The following is a 19,916-nucleotide window of genomic DNA, read 5'->3' on the forward strand; positions in this document are numbered from 1 at the left end:
TGGCCACAATCTGTCTGACAAGGAAACCACTCGGCCTTCCCCTGAAGATGGATTTCCTGGTTAGATCAGGCGCTCCCCAGCCCTTGACAAAAATGAAGCATACACAGCCAGACCACTTAGGGACACGAGAGTCTGGGCTTTCTCACGGAATCAGAGATGTCTGGGACTGGTGATGGCTAAGAGGAAAAGGCAAGTGGCAGAGGTGTAGAGACTGCATAATTCCACTTCTGTGGGAAAAAAATTCCAACTGATGGATTTGCAGGTGTATATGTGAATGTTCAGAAAAAAGTAATTGTGAATAGATTTAAGGAGGTGAGTGGAATCAGGGGTAGATGAAAGGGCTTTTCACTTTGTACTCGGTGTACTTCTATACTGTTGAAAATGTTTAAACAAGAATACATGTATATTTAACTTACGTAATTAATAAATAATACAAATTATCCCCCAAAGTGAGAAAAGACCAGGGAGTGCAGACCTAAAAGACATCCCCTTCATTTCCTGTCTCTGTGCAGCTGCCTTCTCAGGAGCCTCCTTGGAAGGAAGGAGGTGTCCTATGGTGTCCTGCAGGCACCCAGGGAACTCTGCAGGTTTCTGAAGGACAGGAGCACACGTGTGCAAGCAGGTGGAGGGGCACCAGAACCATCCTGCTAATGCTCCTAGTGCCCCAGCAGGGGAACAGGTTGGGGTGACAGAGGGCTGGGTGGATGGGCCGGCAGAGGGATTCCAAGCAGCCATTACTGTGCATGGAGACACACACTTCCATTTCTTTGGGAGTAAGATGTCTATCTGTAACTCCAATAAGGTTTTCTACACAGAGTGAAATTCCCTTTCAGCAGACAAATAATGTCTGAAGCACTTTCTTCCAGCCCTGCGACTTCCCCCTAAGCAGCACTGCTGACTGAGCCCCATTCCTCACTCCCTCTATAGGGGTAAGAACCATGGCTTCCAGCCTCCACGCCACAGAGCACCTTGCTCCCACCCTAAAGGTGTGATGGAGATACTCTGAGGACCTGGGCATGAGGGGCCCCAAGGCAGTTCCATGCTAAATGAAGGCAGTAGAGGAGACCCCCTTCTGCTTCTCAAGACCAACAGCGCAGGGGCACCGGGCTTCCCTCAGGAACAGCTGGTTTCCAGCCTGACTGACAGCACACTGGAATGGCCCAGGAGCTTTAACCAATACTGAAGCCTGGATCCTGCCCCCAAAGGTTCTGATTTCACTAGTCTGGGGTACAGCCCAGGCAGCAGTGTTTTTAAAAGCTCCCCAGGTCGATCCAGTATGTAGCCAGGGTTGAGAGCCCCTGTCCTACAATTGGATGATGACAACTTGACTGGGGTTTTCCAAAGGCGTCTCTTCTCCAGGGCAAAGAGCCCAGGTCCTGGGTGTGTTCACTGGCACCAGCTTGTTTTTCTCCTTCACAGCTCTCTTCTGAGCCCACCTCACTTCGCTCAGGATCTCACTGGAATGGATGTACCAGAGGTGAGGACAGGAGGCTGCTGACCTCCCAGTTCAACTCCATGCTCTCCTACTTCTGCCCTCAGGAGGGGTGAATGACCGGGTCAGACCCCAATTCACAAGCACTCGGTGCTCTTCTAAGATCCCACATCTCTTCTGCTTACATTTTCTCTCAACTAATAGATCACGGGCCCAAGAAATCCTTTTGGAAGATAAAATCATTAACTCATTCTCACTCGGTTTTTCTTAGAACTGTTTATGCATTTCCAATAACTTATTAAATGTCCACTTGATAATATGAGGCTCCCACTGTTGTTAAACATCCATGAGAAATTATAATTCCAACTTGGCTGCCCCAACATACTGAAGGCTGAGCATCCCCCTGACAGCCTGGCTGGTTCACGCACAAGGAACGCAAGCTCATCATTAGGAAGGTAAATATGCTGCTTTGAAAAGAAGAGATGAGAATAAGACTAGGTCACAGAACACTGCCTTGTAATGGAAAAAGAGAAACAGCCTTTGAATTAGTCAAGCTCAAACACTTTCCCCTGGTAACATGGGTAATTAAGAGTTTGCCTTGTTTTTTTTTTTTTTTTTTTGGTGAGGAAGATTGGCCCTGAGCTAACATCTGTTGCCAATCTTCCTCTTTTTTCTTGAGGAAGACTGTCACTGAGCTAACCTCTGTGCCCATCTTCCTCTATTTTGTACGTAGGATGCTGCCACAGCATGGCTTGATGAGTGGTGTGTAGGTCCGGGCCCAGGATCCAAACCCGCAAATCCCAGGCCACTGAAGCAGAGCATGAGAACTTAACCACTATGCCACTGGGCGAGCCCCTCTTTTGTTTTTTTAAAACATAGAAAGAGTGTGTTGGGGATGTCTAAGCAATTTCACACCTTCTGTTAAAACTGAAGGTTTCAAAGCATAGTTTTAACAAAATTAGACCAATAATTAATCAGTAGGGGAAGCCAGGGCTGCATTATGACCTTTGTGGACTCCAGGCACTTTTGTCTTCAGGGGCCCTTTCCTCCATTAAAGAAGAAAATAATATATATACATACATATATAAATTATATTTTACAACTGCATTGGTATAAAGATAAATATGTCAATATTATGAATTAAAACATTTTCTTTGACCTAAGAGTTTATTTTTTCTTCTAATTTTATAAGATATTAAAATATTTTTGCGGGCCTGTAAAAGCATTGTGGGCCCCGGGCACTGTGCCTAATAGGTAAGTGGGCCCTAGGGGAATGGAGAGCCAAAAAGAGGAGACAGCTGTGTAGAGTTATAGTGGCTCCTTCCCTCCTTGGCTATTTATACCACAGCCGCAACTTGACTCTAAGAGATGCTGGTAAGGGCCCTCTGTGAGCAAGGCACAGCACTGTCATCCTGAAAGGTGCCTGCGTGAGTAGGCCAGTCACGGCCCTCAGGGAACTTACAATGGAGGAGGGAGGATGAGAGGCAGACCCGTCACCATGACACTGGAAGAAGACAGCCAATGGCAGAGGGAAGTGTGAGTGCTCTGGGAGCTCCCAGGAGGGGAGAGTTACTTTCAGCTGGAGCAAGGACAAGTCAGGGATGAGGTGGCTTTTCAGTGGGAGTCTGTCCCTTGAGAGAGGTGTCCCATGGAGAGAGGTGTAGGAGCAAGGACATGAAGGAAGGAACACTGGGACGTCCAGTGCACACTGAGGAGCTCGGTTTGGCTTCAGTATAAAATAGGAGTAAAGAGGTGGGGGGGCAGCTCTCGGAAAGAAAGGCTGAGCCAATGTCAGAACGTGTGTGCATGTGCGTGGCAGGTATGCCAGGGCAGCAACGTGTGATAGTTCACCTGCATGGGACTGGTGGGCTTGGGGACAGCTGGGCACTCCCCCAGGGGTGATAAGATCAGGGCCACAGTGTAGAAAGGTCTACGTGGCAGGAAAGACTCAACTGGGACAGATCAGGAGAAGCTCTCCCCGGTTCCTGGCGAGAAGTAGAAAGAGCCTGAGTGAGGTTGAGGGTGGACGTGGATGTGCACCACCACCAGGCTGAGGAGAGGTTGGGGAGAGATGGGATGGGGCACAAAAGGCCACTGGCTTGGTCACCAGGAGTTCACAGGGGACTCAGGCCAGACTTTGAGGAAGCAGGGGCCTCCGACACTGGCCCTCGGTCCTGGGGCTGCCCAGAACTGAACAGGTACTTACTCTCTGTTCCTAGCACCGGAGGAAGAGAGCTCTTGGGCCTCCGGGCTTTCACCTCCCGGGCCTTGGCATTCTCATTGGCGGGAGCATCTGGAACAAAACGGGTAACCACAAACATCAGTGGGCAGCTGCCCAAGGAAATGAGCAAAGCAGGCACCTCAATAAAAATCCCACCCCCACCAAAATTACAGCCCCTCCCCCTCCCTGGTCCACCCGGAGGCCCCAGTGCCCACTGAGCAGCCGGTGCCTGGGACAGGGCGCTATCCTCCACAAGAGCACCAAAGAAGGATCATCTGCTCCGTGGGGCCTTATAAATCAGGTGGAGAGAGCACAGTCGCCCTGGCAAGATGGATGGACCGGCTGTCCTGGGAGCCAGTTAACGCTGTACCCTCTGCAGCAGGCACGCACTACAGAAATCGCATCACTGGCAGGGCTGGGGAGAGCTGAGGCCCGCTGCTCACCTCTCCCCCATCTCTTCCCTTCACTGGGTCTTGACTCACTTGGGCTAAACATTCTGGATTTCCAAAAGCTTGCTCTGTGTAGAGGGGTTTCTCAGAGAGAGGAAGGAGGAGACAGGTCCCTGCCCTTGACCTCGTGGTCTGGGGGGGGCTTGCGGCCTCTGAGTTCTCGGACTTCCTTCTACAGATGGGCACTGACAGTCGGACCTCCAGACCAGACTAAGGCGTCTGAGCAGCCCGCCGGCGTGCCTCACCCACTCTGGACTGAGCCTTGGACCCATGATCAGGGCTTCTGTACCCTCCCCAAAGCAGACCCAGTGGAACCCTGCAGCAGCAGCCTCCTGGAAAGGACTGAAACGCTGCACGGATGTGTGCACAGCTCCTCAGTCCTCTCCTCCACTCTCCCTCCTCCACGTTGATGCAAAGTGTGGATAAAGCCAGGGGAAACACTTCCTGGTGGAAGCAGCAAGGTAACATGGTGTGGGGCTGGGCAGGGCAGAAAAGGCCCTCACTGGGCCCCGAGGAGCCTGGACTTGAGGAAGTTGCGGGGAAACCACCCAGAGACTCGGATAAGAAGCAGCTGGCTGAAGGGCTATCACTATGCGCCAGCATTTTCCCCACAAGGATTTCTCTTCAGGGACTGTGCTGAAGGGAGCCTCCCCCAGAGCCCCTTCCGGTCCATCCTTTTCCTGCTCCGGAAGAGAGGAAGCTCAGAGGGAGGAGGAGGGGGTGGGACTTTCCAGTTGAGGCTTGGGCCACATTCCTGTGGCTTGGCTGGAGAGGAAAGGCCATCTCCCTGTGCCCGCCTCCAGGATGGGGCTGTTCTGGCTGCTAACACATGATCTCTCCTTGATTGGGCTCCTGGGGCTTTGGGGGTGGGCATGGAAGCACAACTAGGGGCTGGGGACCTACACCTCCCTGGTACGTGGACTCCTGGTGCTCCCATTGGATGCACTGCCCTTCTAGAAGGCATTTGGGTCCCTTCCCTGCTCCAGACTGTGCAGCTGCCTGTATAAAGCCCTTCACACCAGCCAGGCTTCTTTCCCGATCTAATGCCCACTCTCGGTTAGCTGGGGGATCCAGGGATGGAGGCCTAATGCATCCGGGCTTACCGGCAGCTCCGAGCCACACAGGCCTCCAGAGTCAGCCAAAGGCTATACACGTGTAACTACAGGAATGATTAAGTGTGGCCTTAAGGAGAACTTCCTAGCAGTATGTGATGGGGGATGGGGCTGGGAGAAAAAAGCTGGAAGAAATCCTTGTAAGCAGCACTTGATAACCTGGCCCTACCCTGCCTCCATTCCCCACTGCATGTTAGCCTTCTGTCACCTCCTGAAAGATCAAAGGAGCCCCGAACGGTGAGTCAGGGGTCCCCACCATCCACAGCTGACACTGCCCGTGTCCTGTCTCCTCAGTGGGTCACCCACACACCAGGTTCCACGTGGACAGGGATGGAGGAACAGAAAGTCCCATGGGGAGGGGGTGATTTCATTTTCTCACGCTGGGGATTTTCCTCAGGCAGAGTGGTTATTCTCAGCTACAGAAAAATCCTCTGTACATATTTATCAGCCCCCATGGTTCTCAGCCTGGGCTGCACATTAGAAGCACCTGTACCTGCGAATCTCACTCCCCAGATCCTGGTTTAATTGTTCTGGGTTGGGGCCTGGGCAACAATATGATCCCAGAAGCTCCACAGATGATTCTAATACGTTGCCAGGTTGAAAACTCCTAGTCTCTCTCCTCAGCCTGTGTGTATGTGTGTGTGTATGTGTGTGTTTGTGTGTGCATGTATGTATATATGTGTATTTGTGTGTATATATGTGCACGTGTGTGTATGTATGTACATGTGTGTATGTATATATATGTGTGTGTGCAAATGTGTGTGTGTGTGTGTATAGAGGTGGGAGTTGGGCACAGGGAGGGTCTCAGGGACTATTCCTAGAGACAGGAAAACCTGTCAGCACCTCCCTTGACATTTGGCGATCATGGTGCCATAAACCAGGGGTGTGGGGTAAGTCTACAGTTCCCTTGTCTAGGCCCTCTCTTCTTCCCTTCCTTCAAGACCAGCACTTCTGACAGGCACTGATGACCATTTAAAGAAAGGTGCACCAAGAAGTTTATTTCCCCCTTTCCAAGGAAGAGGAGGAGCGGGCAGAGTATGTACAGAGTTCTGTGTTCCTTGGCCTCAGTGCTCTCTTTCTCCTAATGAGTTCCAGGGGATCAGAAGAGGGAGATAAACAAGGATTAGGGTTTTTTCTTTTAAACTGATGGGTAAACTGAGGCATGAGCAAGCAAAGGATGAGAGGCCCAGATTTCCTGGGTTCCTGAAAGAAGGGAGACAGGGACTGGGATTCTGTCACTCTTCATGGGGCTGTGCTGGGCTTTCTTCCTTAGAGCATCCTATTCCTTAGAATAGGGACGAGAAAGCAGCGTTCCACTTTTGGCTTTGGCATCAGCAATCTTGGGATCGTGGGCAAATAATGTCAACTGCCCTGGATGTCTATTTCCACACCTGCACCAAGGCAATGACACTTATTTTCTCTGCCTCACAGTGTAACAAGGCTCAAGAGAGAGAATGTATGCGGCAGTGCTCCGGAGGGCAGAAAAGTGACCATTCACCTACTCATTCCTCCTGCTTACCACATTTCCTCGCCTCCTTGCAAATCTGCTTTAAAACTCTCCCCCTTCAGAAAGCCCTCCTGACTGGCCCCCACCCACATGTTTCCCACCTCTGCATTTGCCCTCAGCTCTCTACACTGGCGTGTGAGTACACTACCCGTCATGTGCTCTGAGCCTTGTTTTTAGAAGTTCTGTGCAGCTTATCTTTCCATCTGGCCATGAGGAAAGGGGCTCAAGTTTCCTTCTCAAGCTAGGCACGCCCCCCCCCAGATGTGGAGCCCCACAGGGCGGGACTGAGCCCCCCTGCCCTCTGCAGCCCCTCTGCCCACAGGGCTGTGCATGTACCACGAGCCACTAGACCTCCATGAGAACCATGGCAAGGACCACGTGCTTAATCAGAACCAGCTTTGTGCTCACATGCTGCCCAGGGGATAAAAATAATAGTAATAAAAGTTTAAGAGCAGCTTGTCTTTTCTGTCTATTTTAATCAGTTTGTGATGAAATTCAACTCCATTTCTAGATCTGGGCCCCAGGGCTGGAGTCCTTTGCTGGCCTGGTTGTGCCCCCAAAGAAGCATGGAGGCGGATGATGGCAGTGTGGGGAGGTGGGGGGCTCTGCAGAGAGAGGAAAACGTGTCCTTATATGGACAACCCCTTACCCCTTCCCTCCTGGGCTAACTCTGGACTCAGCCCTCCGGGGCAGCATTCTTCCTTCTGTCTCCCCAGGAGGTTGGTTCCCTGACTCTAACCTAGGCAGGGGGAAGGAGGTCTTAGGAGGCTTCTGGGAGGGGGTCTGAGCCTCTAGGAGCCCCAAGAGCGGGCAGGGCAGAGGGGCTGGCCTCTCTCTCTGTCTGAGAGCAAGCAGCATGCTGGCATAGTCAGGAAAGAGAGAGCTCGAGTCAGGAAACAACTCCTTTCTGGCTCTGCTGTTTGGTGCCTGTGAGTCCTTGGGCAAGTTCCTGAACTTTTCTGAGCCTGACCGTCTTCACCAGGAAAATGAGAATAATAACACCCCAACAGAGGCGTGAATGAGACGGAAAGTAACAGCTGGCATGTATCGGGTACTCAGTCCATGGCGATGCTAAGTGCTTTTATGTTTGTTTCAGGTTGAAACATACCATTCGCCAATATTCAAGTGTTTTTGACCTACAAAAACAGCAATTTTATTTAGTTCAAACTAATACACGTTAGCTGTTTGTGATGATATAAAGAACAAACATGAAAGTGGGAGCAGACTTATGAATATGGCAGGACTGAGGCCAACAAGAGAAGAGTGGGTTGAAATCAGCTCAGCCACAATCAGAGGAGCCCAATGGCCATGGTGGCAATGGACCACAGTGGTTAGGAGCCAAGGCTTGGGTTTCAATTCCCACGCAGCCAGGTATTAGCTGCATGGCCTTCAGCAGGCCACCCAGTCTCTTTTACTGTCACTCCCTCAACCCCTTTGTCATGGTTATAAATCATCTCTGAGTTGCCAAACTCAACAGCCCAGTGCCCAATGCTCAGGCTCATCTTATTCTACGTGGCAGCAACATTTGACGCATTGATCTCCATCGTTCTTTTCTTACTGAAATGATCACCATTTGGCTTCTGGGACACCCCGCTCTCCTGGATTTCTTCCCGTCTCACTGTGGCCATTCCTTCTCAGTCTCCTTTGTAGACGTCTGGCCTGACCTACTTCTCAATGTTGGACTCTGCCTCCTTCCCTCCTTCATCCACAGTTACCCCTAGGGACTCCATTCAATACCAGGGCATTCAATGACCTCATATGTGGATGGCTCCCTATATCCTGCCTCCAACCCTGACCTCTTTCCTCCACTCCAGATTCATCTAAATGCCTATGTGAAACGCCCACTGGATGTCTAATGGACATCTGAAACTTCACATGCACGAAACTCTCGATTGTTCCCTCACCCCCTGCATTCTGATCTCAGTAGGTGGTACCACCATTGATCTCCTCTCCCCACGAAAACTAAGAATCACCTTTGACCTCCCTTTCTCTTTCTGCCTTTCCAATTCATCAGCAAATCCTATCAGCTCTACTGTCAAAATAGATTATGAATCTGATTATTTCCCACCTCTTCCATTTTCTCCTGCCTGGTCTGTTGCAGCAACCTCCTATCTGGTCTCCCTGCTCTCCCTCTTACCCCTCCTGGGTCTGGTTACCACAGAGTCAACTGAGTGACCCTTTACAATGTCCAGTGTTGTCCCATCACACTTAGAATAAAATCCGGTTCCTTGTCACAGCCTACATGGCCTTGCCCATCTGGTCACTAGTCCTCCTCCACCTCTTTTCCTACCACTCTGCCCCCGGTCGCTGTCGGCCACCCTGGCTTCCTTACTTCTGGGAAGGCCTCAGGCACAGCCTCACCTCAGCGCTTTGCTCTCGCCTTACCTCGTCCTTCTGACTTCTGGGACTCCTCAATTCCTTCAGGCCTCTGTTCAGATGTCACTTCCTCAGAGAGGCGTCACAACCACTCCCCTCCAATGACAGCATTCCCTCCCCCACACCCTGCTTTGCTTTCTTCGGAGCACGTGACACTGCCTGAGATTATGTGACAAGTCTGTTCATCTGTATCACAGCCTCCCTCACTAGAATGTAAATTCTCTAAGAACAGGAGCTTCTTCTGTTCTGTTCACTGCTTTTAACCCCAGCCCATGGAGCAGCGCCTGGCACAGAGCGGGCACTAACGTATCTGTTGAATGAATGATGGTGTGGGTGCCCTCTGGAACGTCACCTCCTACCACACTGCACGACCCTCCATGCTCACAAAGCCCTTGATCTCACTGGGAACTGAGGCCAGATGCCCTTGGGCAGGGCAGGGCAGCTGGGGAAGGGCGGTATAAGCTGCCCTGTCTTGGGATTTTGACCTTCAAAGGGCTTTGTTTCCTCTCCTCTCACTGGGTCTGAATGAGTGGGAATGAGTCACTCAGGCCAGATGTGTAGAAGGACTTCTCAGCAGGAAGGGCTGTTACTAAGGGACTCTTGGGTCTCTCGAGAGTGGATGCTGCCATGTTATTCGCTAGACAGGGAGGCCACACCAGGTCATGGGAAGGTGCAGGCTTCAGAACCAGACACACTCAGGTTCCAGTCCTGCCAGGGTAATTCAAGTTGTAAGTCCCTGTGTAGGGTGGCTCAAGGGCGTGGGTTTTGGGATCAGAGATACCCAGAGACACTGCATCTCCAGCATACTGACTGCGTGACCTGGGAAGGCTGTTGACCCTCGCTGAGCCTCGATTTTACCATTGAGAAAGATACCTAGCCCAACTGTTGTGTAAACTAAAAATGCACAAGAGTCTCTGGCCACGGCAGGATTGCAAGTCAGCTTTTTCTCCTCCTGGGTGAGTTTTCTGGCAAGTCCTGACCCACTGTAGGCTTCAGTTGCCTTCTGCTATACTTGGAAGGATTATGGTTTGACCATAATCAAGAAAGTGTACAAAAGCACTCTTTTTCTTAGGGAAAAGACCCAAACAGCATGATTCAAATAGCCAGATGTGCTGTATTCTAAAGACTACCTCCCTTTGTCTTTACTATAAGAGAGAAAGAGTAGTGTGGCTAATACAGAACAGCCAATGAGCCAAAGTAATTTTTATGAGGTCTTGAAATATATCCTTATATTGACCATAGACATATAGTCTTAATAGTGTTTAGCACAGGCTGTGTGAGTGACAGCCAGTGACTGTCATGGGGCAAGGCCAGCCTGACGTCTGCATCAGTTGTGGTCCTCCCCACGCCGTCCCCAGTGGAGAGGGACCTCAATGCCCCTCGGGAGGGATGCAGGACTGGTCCTATGCAGAGGTCGAGCAGGCAGCTGCAGATAGAGAGAGATCAGAAGACCCCACACGATGACTGGGCTTGAAAATTCAGTCATGGTTACTTCTTAGGGCAAGTTCTTCAATGTATTTTAATTCATGACTTCTTTTGAGAATTTTATTAAAAACTATGGATCCTCTCTTTAGAAAAATGCTCTGATCTGAAGGCATCTCAAAGACCAGCTTTGTTGTTTTTCTGACTCCTGAACATGATCACTTGGGTTCTAAAATCCTACCTGTTTTCACTGCCTTTCCAAACACACAAAATTTTGCTATAATTTCAAAGGCTGCATGGACCCATTAGGATCTCTAAGCTAGGTACTATTGCCTTGGGGGGTGGGGAGACCTGAGAGGCTCAGGGAACAGAAGGAGGAGATGAAACCTATTCAGCGGAGCGGAGTACAGGAGAGAGAAGGTGCTGCAGGGTGGCAGGGAGCAGTTAAGGAGACTGCAGTCCTTTACTATTTACCTAGAGTGGCTCTTGATGGAAAAATAAAGCTAAATGTAGCAAGAAGGCCACCCGCATGCAGGACACTAACATACTCCAAGTATAGCAACAGGGAAAAGAGTGGGTGTGGGGGGCTGCCCTTTGTCTCTTTGAAAAAACAAAACAAAACAAACCCAATTAACTGAGAGTCAGTCCTGTTATCTCAGCTGGTCTCCCTCGGATCCCTTTTCTAGCTCTTCTCCTAAGATCCAGCTCCCAATCTGCAGCCAGAGGCCCCTTTTAAGGAACTAGATAAATAATGATGGTCATGAAGATTAGTGGAGAGAGCAAGGGAATCTACTAGAAGGAGACAACCTAGGGGCAAAAAAGCCTCATAAGTTGCAGAATGAACTCCCCAAACCTTCAGAAAAAATACTCAAATGTATTCTGTAGGGAAAAAGGAAATTTTATTTTGAAAACAAAGTTTAGTTTTAAAAATAAACTATTTGCTGTTTCTTGAAAAGGTGCTGACATTTTGCAGATAGGGAGAATGAATTGCTGTCCTGCCTTCAGCTAGCCATGTAAATAGGGTCTCAAGGAGGCCAAGGATTGCAAAAGCAGATACCCTCATTAGCAGGCTGGGCTTCCTTATAGATCGGCTGGAACCAGCACAGGTCCCAAATGTGGGCTGTTAGCAATAGGCTTCTGGGGTCAAGTTCCCAGAAATGCTATTTTTTAAGAAGCAGGACTCTGACCTCAGTGGGTGACAGCCCAGGTCACATACAGGAGTAAGGAGCAGCAGCACCCCTACCCAGACAGAGCCTCAGAACATGCATTTCAAGCCCCCCTCTGAACAGACCACACACTTTGACCCAACACGTCTGCTCCTTTAGACTGAGAGCCTCTGTGACAAATACATTCACAGAACCCCAGAGAAATACACACAGTAGTCTACAATTTCAGCTTTACTGTTGGCTACTGACAATTCGTGTTGCCTTTGTGTATGTTTTTTTAAAAAGACTTTCCTTTATAAGACTCTCTTCTCTTTTCTCCCATTCATTGTGTATCACAGATCTCAGCTTTTACGATCAGGAAATCAGATTATAAAATCCAGAGTGGGGACAAAGATTCTACATCTCATGGAAAGGCAGTGAAAATAGGTAGGATTTCAGAACCCGAGTGACCACATTCAGGAGTTAGAAGAACAACAAAGCTGGTCTTCGAGATGCCTTATTTGGACACTAGTTTTTAATGTGTCACTAATAGTTACTAACCAGGCATTTCAAGGGCAAGAAACTGTTTTCCGCAAAATACCTTTTCAGATAGTTCCAGGCAAGTAATGAAATAATAAGAAAGGGCACTGGATTGTGAGTCCCAAGACGGGATTCTGGCCCTAGCTTGGCCCTAAATGGACCAGGGAACCTCAAGCAGGAAGCTTTCCCTCTCCGAATGGCCTCGGTTTTCTATGCTGTAAAATCAGGGTGGTAGCCTAAACCATCACAAGGTTTGTTCTACTTCCGAGTCTCTAAGTCTAAACTGCACAGAGAGGAAAGAAGGGTCACAAATACACTCCCTGTGCTTCTGCAGGACAAATCCCAATTCCTCACAGCGTGGTCTTCCCCTTCCTCACACGGAAACTCTACTCAGATCTGGCAGGCCTCTGTGTCCCCACGTCTCTTCCTCTCCCTCTGCTGTATAATGAGTACTTTTTTCTTCTCGCAGAGGCGGGCCTGTCCCCTCTACCCGAAGACTCAGTCCCAACTCACCTCCTCGAGGAAGTCTCCCCACATGGACCCCACTCTGCTCACTTCTCCTCACGAGTCTGTCCCGCCAGCAGTGACACTTGTTGGCTGAGGCTTGCAAAATACTCTGTAGTCATTTTCCTGTGGGTGTGCCTTTTCTCCTCCTGTCCTGCACTCCGCTTCCCTGCACAGCAAGGTTCTGTATGTGCGGGTCAGGACTGGGGAGGGACAACAAGCGAGCAGCCCCTCCTCCCAGCTGGGGGCAGGGCTGCGAGGCCACATAGGGCCATCAAGTAGAGTTCCCACTTTCCTTCCAGTCTTGTTTTTTGCAAAAGGTGGCTTGACATGTACAAAACGAATGTCTTGGGTAGGGATGGCAGGCCTGGGTGCACTTCTGTTCAGGTATAGTGGGCAGAGGAAGGGCTGAGAAGTGGGACTGTGTGTGTGGTGGCGATGGGTGGGCACGACCTACCGTCCACGGTGACTTGGCAGGAGCACTCAGCCTGGCCGGCGCCATTCTTGGCTACACACTTGTATAAGCCTCTGTCTTCGGGCAGCGCCTTCTCGATGGAGAGGGAGCACAGTGAGCCTGGGTGAGAAAGAGGAAGAGCTGTTTTTTTTTTTTTTAATTTTTTAAAAAATTTATTTTATTTTATTATTTTTTGTGAGGAAGATCAGCCCTGAGCTAACATCTGATGCTGATCCACCTCTTTTTTTACCAAGGAAAACTGGCCCTGGGCTAACATCCGTGCCCATCTTCCTCTACTTTGTATGGGACGCCACTACAGCACGGTGTGACAAGCAGTGCGTTGGTGTGTGCCTGGGATCCGAACCTGCAAACCCCGGGCCGTGGAGGCGGAGCGTGTGCACTTAACTGCTTGCAACACTGGGCGGGCCACCGAGGAAGAGCTGTTGAGTGGACCAGGTGTGAGCCCACACCTGCCCTGGCACCTGGAGCATGGCAGGCAAGTGTTACTCACATGGGCGCCTCTGGGAGCCCAGAAGTCAGAGGCCCTGTGGGAACCAACCCCTTCTCCCCATCAAAGCCAAGGCACTTTTTGCTGATAACCCAGGTCCAAAATAACTGATCCCTAAATATACTCCCTCCTGGTACCCTCTCCCCGCTTCCAGAGAGTTCTCTTACGGGGACATAATGGAAAGTTATGGAAGAAGAGAGAGAAATAGTCTCTGCTTTTGGAGAGCATCTAATACACTGGAAGGAGGGGATGCACAGGCCCTGCACATTGGGACTTGGCCAAGAGAGATAAGTGGCGGTCAGACACAGGTTTACAGAGCTGTGTTAGGAACAATGGCCGGTGAGGAGGCTCCACCCAGCTTACAGCAATGATTCTGGGAACGCATCTTAGAAAACGGAGTTTTGAACAAAGAGGTGGGTGGCGAGGGCAGGAGTCCCTGGCCAGCAGGGGCATTGGCCTGTGGGAAGATCTGTTAGGAGGAGAAGGTGACTATAGCCTGGACCCTGGAGCCGGCTTTTCAGGAAAGGTATCTAAGCTGAGAATCATGGCCAACGAGGGGCACTGGGCTCGGAGGGGAGCACTTTGGGGCTGGGAGAGGCCCGCTAAGGACCGGGTCTGCTGGGCCAGGCAGGAGGGCAGCAGTAGCCTAGTTCCTGCCTTTAGACACACAAACAAGCCAACAGCACGGCGTCCTGCCCAGGCTGCCCCTGTTGTCAGGGCAGCAGCCATCACACAAGGAGGAGGACAGATTCAGAGCCGCGTGCATCCTGCTACCTGGAGCCACTGACTCCCCCCCGCCCAATCCCACCCCACTGCCCAGCATAAGCCAGAGCTGGGTGCATCCCTGCGGTGTATGTGTGGGGCAGCATGGCCAGAAAGGAGGCCAACAGGCACTGCTCCCAAAAGGCCTTTGATCTCAAAAAGTACCCTCACCCCATTAGACAGACACAGACTTGACCAACAAATACAAGGATATTTAGAGAGAGGAAGGGTGATGTCAGTTCTGCCCAGAGAACCTCATGAAGGCTGGAAGAGAAAGCAGAGGCCTAACAGTACCCTTTACTTCTTGGCACCCGGGCAATGTCTTAAACAGGGAAGCCTCAGTCCCACTGACCACCTAAGGCAGGATGGCTCCTCTGCACCCGCACTCCCCCAACCCACTCTCTTACAGACCCTACCTCTGGGGAAAGGCCTCACTACGTTCTCCCACAGGGGAGGGCAGTGGGTCAGGATCTCTTCCCACTGCTGTTAGGAGGCAGATTGGCAGAAATTGCAACAGAAAGGATTTATGCTGGATTTTTAGGAAGCCTGTCAGGAGAGTGAGAACCGTGAGGCATGGGAATGAGGGGATGAGGGTAACTATCTTCTAGAGAGAGAAATTTCCGTTCATTCGAGAGGGCAGGAGGATGCTAAGATGACCTCTGGCTCCCAAACCCAAGACTTAGAGGAAATGGACTCCAACTTGCCATTTTCCCTCAGTTTGGGGCTGAGGCTTTGGGAGCAGATACCCCACTCCCACTGGACATCCTGTTGGAATCTGACAGTCTTTCAGTTTCAGCTGCCTACAGCCTTAAACCTAAATGGCATAAACTGCACAGATGGCAGTGAGACCACCAGGAGAAGGGGAGCGTTTAGACTACGGCCCCTGGCCCTTCACTAGGAGAAAGCATCGGAGCAGGCAGCTTTGTCAAGCTGCCCAAGGCCTGGACCCCTGGCCACGTGCGTGGGCTGGGGGAGGGCCCCCAGGCAGGCTCGGAGGCTCCACTAGCCCAGATTGAAGAATCTGGTATTTCCTGTGGGACAGCTTATTCCTGACCTCCAGAAGAAAAACCGTTTCCCAGAGCTTTTTTTGAGAAGCCTCAGCCTGGTGGGGAATTTTGAGAGGAAGATGAGGGGGATGGGAGCAGTCACCACAGAACCAGGAATCCAATGAATGGCTCAGCTAGAACTGTCCCTGGGAGTGCCCCTCATGGCCATGCAGTTTGAAGATCCCTCATCTTGCTCCTTTTCCAAGTGTGTGAGGAGAGGGGAGGACAGGGATGTGCACGGTGGAGGGAGTGGTCTGAAGCCCTGAGGCCGTCCTCAGTCAGTGGTGTCTCCCTGACCTGGTCCCCCTGGCATGTCTGGACAGGGTGACTCAGCTCCAGGTCACTTCCTCAGGGATGGTGCCTTCCATGTCACCTCTAAGCACCCCCAGCCGTAGACGGACCTCTTCTGTGCCCTGAGTTCACCTTTATCAGAGCATGTCTCCCAAGGCCATTGCTGAAACACATGCCTGTCTCCCACATTAGCTCTCGGAGGGCAGTGACCGGCTCTATTATGAATGTTTTTCCTGAGCTTGGAATGCAGTCACAGTTAAAAAAATATTTGCTATTCCAAGAATGACCAAGGCGTATTTCTGTAGCAGGTGATCTGGTAGGATCTATGCAAGAGAAAGTCATGAACATTTAATTAAATATAACCTACCATTGGAAAAGATAATATAGTTTCTAAAAGGAAAAAAATTCCTAACTCAGAGTTCTTCAAGTGGATTATGCATACAGGGAAAGGGGCTAAAAGACTGCCTTGCACAGAGTAGGTGCTACATAAACCCTTATGTTTTGTAGGATGAACTTACACAGGTTTTGAAAATGCCTTTGCAAGATCCCACACTAAAGGCAATTAAAAATGAATCATCGGTTGACAACAGCAACAATGAACTCTGATTATTAGATTGGGAGAAATGTGTGCCAGAGAGAGGAGCCTGGTGGGGGGACAGGACACAAGGCAGAAGATGAAAGCACTTCTCAAGAGCAGCACAGAGCTCCCCCTGGCCTACTGGCCATTGGCTTCCCAATTCCTTCGCCAAGGCCTGAGGAGCTCTGCTGTGGCTCCAGAACGGGCCTGGTGCAGCTCTGCTGTGGCTCCAGAAGGGGCCTGGTGCAGCCCCCTGAGGCCTGGAGGGCAGGCCCAGCCATGGTAAGTGAATGAACACCATCCGCCCTGCAGATCTGGGGGATGCAGGACCAGGAAGGACACCTCCACAGCCCTCTGAGAATTAACAGTTCAACCCCACCGGACCACCATCACACCTCTTCTGCTCTCCTCAGCGCTAAATGGGGTGGACATAATCATGTTTCAGGGGGCCTGCAGGCTACGAGCCCTATCCAAGCTCTGGGGTTCAGAGAAGCCCCCTTGAAACCTATAAACAGAGCTTCCACTAGCAGTAGGTGTACAGATATACACGTCGCTGGGGGGAGGGGAGCACAAGAGTCTCTCATGGCCAAAGGCTGGTGACAACGGTTTGGGAAGGAGTCCGGGAGGAAGTGAATCTTGATCTCAGATGAGATAACAGCACAGGGTTCAGTGCGGTGGAGCAAGAAGGGGGTCAAGTCAGGGAGGTGAGGCGGAGAGGATGCTGAGTGGGGTGTGAAGGAGGGGGAGACCCGCTTAGCCTCCTCTTCCATCTTCCCCTACAACCACCTCAAACTACCAGCCTCCTTATTTCCCCAGATGCCATCACTATGACCCCAGTCACCCAGACACCGACACTCAGTGGTCTTCCACCCCTTCCTCTTCTTTATCCCCCACCTCCACCCTTCCAAGCCAGGCAACAGGTTCTGGTAATTCTGTCCTTGCTTCTTGAACTGGTTATTTCCCGTCTGTGCCCATGGCTACCTTGTCAGTCCAGGCCTCACCACCTTTCTCTCTGACCTCTTCAGTAGGCTCCTTACTTATCTTTGGGCGTGGAGTCAATCAAACCTCCTACACCCCAGCTTTGTGTACATGGCTCCCTATTGCCATTAGAATTGAGTTCCTTAGCACGACATAGGATGGAACGGGGCCATGTCTTCCTTTCCAGCGCAGACCATGCTGTGAGCAGGCCTGCCTTTGCTGCTGCTGTGTCCCCGCCTGGGAAGCCCACACCTTCCCTCCTCCCTGCTGGGGGCGCTGGCCTGTCTTCAAGGTTCAGATCAAGGCCCAGGTCTTTCACCACCAGCCTTTCCCTGTGGCCCTGGCACTCAGCTCCCTCTCCTCCTGTTCTCAGCAGCTCATCACCGGCACTTGGCTGGTATAGTTTTATCACTGTGAGTGTGTGTCCTCTCTTTCTAGGTCTATTGAGAGCAGATCCACTTACACATTTCAGAGTGCCCTACTCCCCGCAGGGGGCCTGCTGAAGTGCTCACTGATAAGCCTTTAAGATAGGCTTTCTCCTGGGGTCCTGTTCAACCCAGGCTCTTGAAGACTAGGAGAGTGAGGCTCTAGAGAAGAGATGGTGGACAGAAAGCAGGGCTGGTATTTTGAGACAAGGCACTCTCCCCACTGTGGCAAGGTGGACGACTCATTTCAAGCTCTGCTTCCTCCACTTCAGTGAAAATACCAGAAACTTGGCTAGCCCAGAGGACACCACAGGTCTTCCAGTCTCTTGACAACTGTCAAGAGTGTTAAGGAGTAAAGAGCCATTAGCTTGTCCGTTGATAGACAATGTTCTTGGTGTTCTTCTCAGCTGCGCCTGTATGCTAACATACCGCACACAGAATGCTGACCTACTAACGAGAATTAACTAAGAGGCAACACAGCATAGTAGTCTAGGCACCAGAACTCAACTGCCTGCATTCGAATCCCAGCTCTGTTACTAACTGGCTGTGCAACCTTGGGCAAAGTACTTAACTTCTCTGTTAGATGGGCAGTATAGTAATTGTGAGGATTAAATGAGTGAGAAGTGTAAGACGCCTAGGACAGTGTCTGGCACACAGTGTTCAGTAGATATGAGCTGTTCTTACTTTTCAAAGGAGAATTAGAATATTTGGAATATTTTTAAAAGTTTGATTTAGAGCTGTCTCCACAATCCCCTCTCAGCCCCCTTCCAGTGGTGTCTCTGTCCTCTCCTTGTGTTGGCCTTCTTTTTAGTCATTTCTCCTTTCTCTGCTTTGGACCTAAACTGTCCATTTGAGATGGTTTCTTGTGGGATGTGATGCTGGAATAGTCAGGTCTCTATGCCATTTAACACTCAATGACCAGCAGATACAATAGACTGAATGCCCTCCGGGCAGGACCAGCCAGTGTTTAACGGCTGAGGTGTGTCATTGAGACCAGTGCTGAGGTCTGCTTACATTGCTTAGTTGAGAGGATTGTCTATAAGCAGCTGTTGGTGGCTCTGCAGGTTCCAAGCAGGTCCCAGAGCAGCTTCATGAACTTGGACACTGCCCTCAGCTATCTGAACACCAGATTCCCTGAGGCTGGTGCAGTCATGGACCCCACACTGTGCAGGTTTGTGTGACTGCACAAGTCCTAAGGATGGTGGCTGCCCCTCCTCCATCCTTCCCTGGGAGATCACCATGGGGTAACTTGGGTCAAGGCTCTTGGTCAAGGTTTCAGATCACTTTCATCAAAGGCTTTCCAACTGGGAGGGGCCCACGGGGGTGACAAGGAAGGCTATGGCATCTACTCCCCGGGACATCTAACCCCACTGTGGTCATCCCCCATGCCCACCTGTGTGTGGCCCACAGGCAGGCTGAACTAGCAGAGGCAGGGGGATGGAAGAGATGACATGGGCAGGACCCTACCAATCTGGGGATACCCCCATGAAAAAGTTATCATGTCAACACATTAGCAGAAAACATAACATTTTTCTCTCTCCTGGCCAACTTCCCCTTCACTCCTTCAGCATTTAGATTCAAAACGCTCAGTTGTTCCAGGTTTGCTGTCTGAGATGCAGAGTGAAGACAGAAACTTCTTTGTGAGCTGAGAGGGATACTGCTATCTTCAAATGCTTCATTAGGGATTTTAAGAGGAAGGAAGGATGCCAGACAAGTGGTGAGGAAGGGAGTGCAGAGGGCTGCAGTCAGAGGACAGAGGGAGAGCAGCACAGCGAGGGGAGTGTTCCTGACATCTCAGCTGATCTGGATCTGACAGGACCTGTCCACTCGGGCCTCTGTTGAGGCCAGCTCTCTACCCCTCAAGGGTAAAATGCCACTTCGCGGGGAGCACTGCACCCTGTCCTGTCCAGAAGCACCAACACCACCCTCAAGCTCAGGCTGGACTCTATTCTAGTGCCGGCCACCAGAGCGGGGTGTGGGAAGTCTGCCGGCCTCAGAGCTCCCATCCAGGTTTGGGATTTACAAAAACATTTCAAACCCATTTGAGGCTCCAGGGGAAAAACCTCTCTCACTCCCTTCTCTTCTCTAGATATAAACTGGCCCATCTGAGAACTCCAGACCCTGAAAGGCCCCAGATGGCAGGATTTAGCCCCCCCCCCTTCTCCCC

The 19,916-nt window shown here is 50.9% G+C and overlaps 1 protein-coding gene across 1 annotated transcript in view; it reads right to left on the reverse strand.

Annotated features, from left to right (window-relative positions):
• MYLK (myosin light chain kinase) overlaps window positions 1-19,916 on the reverse strand; it is a 268,738-nt gene that overhangs the window by 62,384 nt on the left and 186,438 nt on the right. Inside the window, exons 17-18 of the mRNA XM_058555934.1 lie at window positions 13,166-13,282; window positions 3,639-3,725 (exon numbers count right to left, since the gene is read on the reverse strand). Of these exons, the coding sequence (XP_058411917.1) occupies window positions 3,639-3,725; window positions 13,166-13,282 (204 nt within the window). The remainder of the gene's footprint in view (window positions 1-3,638; window positions 3,726-13,165; window positions 13,283-19,916) is intronic.

Source organism: Diceros bicornis, chromosome 15, assembly GCF_020826845.1.
Source record: "Diceros bicornis minor isolate mBicDic1 chromosome 15, mDicBic1.mat.cur, whole genome shotgun sequence".
Taxonomy (NCBI): Eukaryota; Metazoa; Chordata; class Mammalia; order Perissodactyla; family Rhinocerotidae; genus Diceros; species Diceros bicornis.